At 52.0% G+C, this 1,586-nt stretch overlaps 1 protein-coding gene across 1 annotated transcript; it reads left to right on the top strand.

Moving 5' to 3' along the window:
- Nucleotides 1-459: 459 nt before the first annotated feature.
- Nucleotides 460-1,333, top strand: LOC109506236 (calmodulin-like protein 3). The gene has a single exon (XM_019852692.3). The coding sequence runs from the start codon at nucleotides 545-547 to the stop codon at nucleotides 1,139-1,141; it is 597 nt and encodes a 198-aa protein (XP_019708251.1). The 5' UTR covers nucleotides 460-544; the 3' UTR covers nucleotides 1,142-1,333.
- The last annotated feature ends 253 nt before the right edge of the window (nucleotides 1,334-1,586 follow it).

The raw sequence follows: 1,586 nt of genomic DNA, 5'->3' as shown, positions 1-1,586 counted from the left end.
ATGCACTGTTCTGAGCTCACTTCCAGTTCAACATCCATCCCCCCCCTCTCTCTCTCTTCTCAAAACCAAATACACTGCATTACATCTGTTCTGCACCTAAGACAATCCCATAAAATACCAACTTGAGTGAACCTACGCCCATCATCCACCCTCCACCAAGACCAACCAAACTGCTCCTCAGGAACATCACATCGCGAGCCCATCATCCCCGCCTGCATCTCTGCCTGTCGGCACGTGTCTCGAGCCGGCCCCCACGTGCCACCGCGCTCCACGTGTCATCCAATCCGGCCGCGCGCGTCCCCCCCCCCCCCCCCCCCGATCCACGTCCAACGGTCGCTAACTTTCAAAAATATCAAGACGTTGCAGACGCGCTTTGCCCACCAAATTCCTCTCACTTTTCTTGATGGCCCCAAGCGTGTGGGGACTTCCAACAAACAGCTAGTGGCTTTAAAGCCACCGTCTCTCCAACCATTTCTTTCACCACCTATTGCTCCCCACCACTCATTACACTGGCAACCACCACCACCACCTAATAACTCCTCCCATGCCAACCGTTTTGCTGAGGATTTCCCTCATCTGCCACCTCCTTAAGACCCTCCTCCACTACTTCCTCCCCAAGAAGCTTAGCTTCCTCCGCACCGCGAAGGTGTCGGCCCCCCGGGTGTTCATCCTGGCGACGCCACCGGGAATGGACCCGTCGGAGCTGAAGCGCGTCTTCCAGATGTTCGACCGCAATGGCGACGGTCGCATCACGAAGAAGGAGCTGAGCGACTCGCTCGAGAATCTGGGGATCTACATCCCCGAAGGAGATCTCGAGGCCATGATCGAGAAGATCGATGCCAACGGGGATGGGTGCGTGGACGTGGAGGAGTTCGGAGCGCTGTACCAGAACATCATGGACGAGCGGGACGAGGAGGAGGACATGCGGGAGGCGTTCAACGTGTTCGACCAGAACGGGGACGGGTTCATCACGGTGGAGGAGCTGCGGTCGGTGCTGGCGTCGCTGGGGCTGAAGCAGGGGAGGACCGTCGAGGACTGCCGGAGGATGATCAGCAAGGTGGACGCCGACGGGGACGGGATGGTGAACTTTAAGGAGTTCAAGCAGATGATGAGGGGAGGGGGCTTCGCGGCCTTGAGTTAGAATGGTTGATGGATGGATGGATTAAAGGAAACAAAAAGTACGAGATCAAGAACTCGACATATGCATGCAGTTTGTTGGTTCATGGGATTTGATTGGTTTCATCTTTTTGTTTAAATTGGATTTATGTTCCTTTTTTTTTTCCTTTGTTTTTTTGGCTGTAAAAGTTTTTAGTGTACATGGGTTGTTCTTCAATTTGGCTCCTTCCTCTTTAATCAATTTGGTAGATGAATGCTCTAATGGAGCGTTAAAAATTTTGAGAGAGCTGAGAATGGAGGACTGTGTGGAGTGGAAATCTTTAATGGTGGTATTGAAAGGTACAGAGAACCCATTAGAAATGCAGAAAAATTGAGCTCTCGTGATTCTACCAAGAGGCCAAAAGATCTGATCCAGGGATAGGGACATGTTTGATGCGGTTAGTTTAATATCAGGAATTTGTTTCTGTTCT

Source organism: Elaeis guineensis, chromosome 9 (assembly GCF_000442705.2).
Source record: "Elaeis guineensis isolate ETL-2024a chromosome 9, EG11, whole genome shotgun sequence".
Taxonomy (NCBI): domain Eukaryota; kingdom Viridiplantae; phylum Streptophyta; class Magnoliopsida; order Arecales; family Arecaceae; genus Elaeis; species Elaeis guineensis.
Note: the sequence above shows the minus strand (reverse complement) of the source record. Positions and strands in the feature narration are given on the sequence as shown.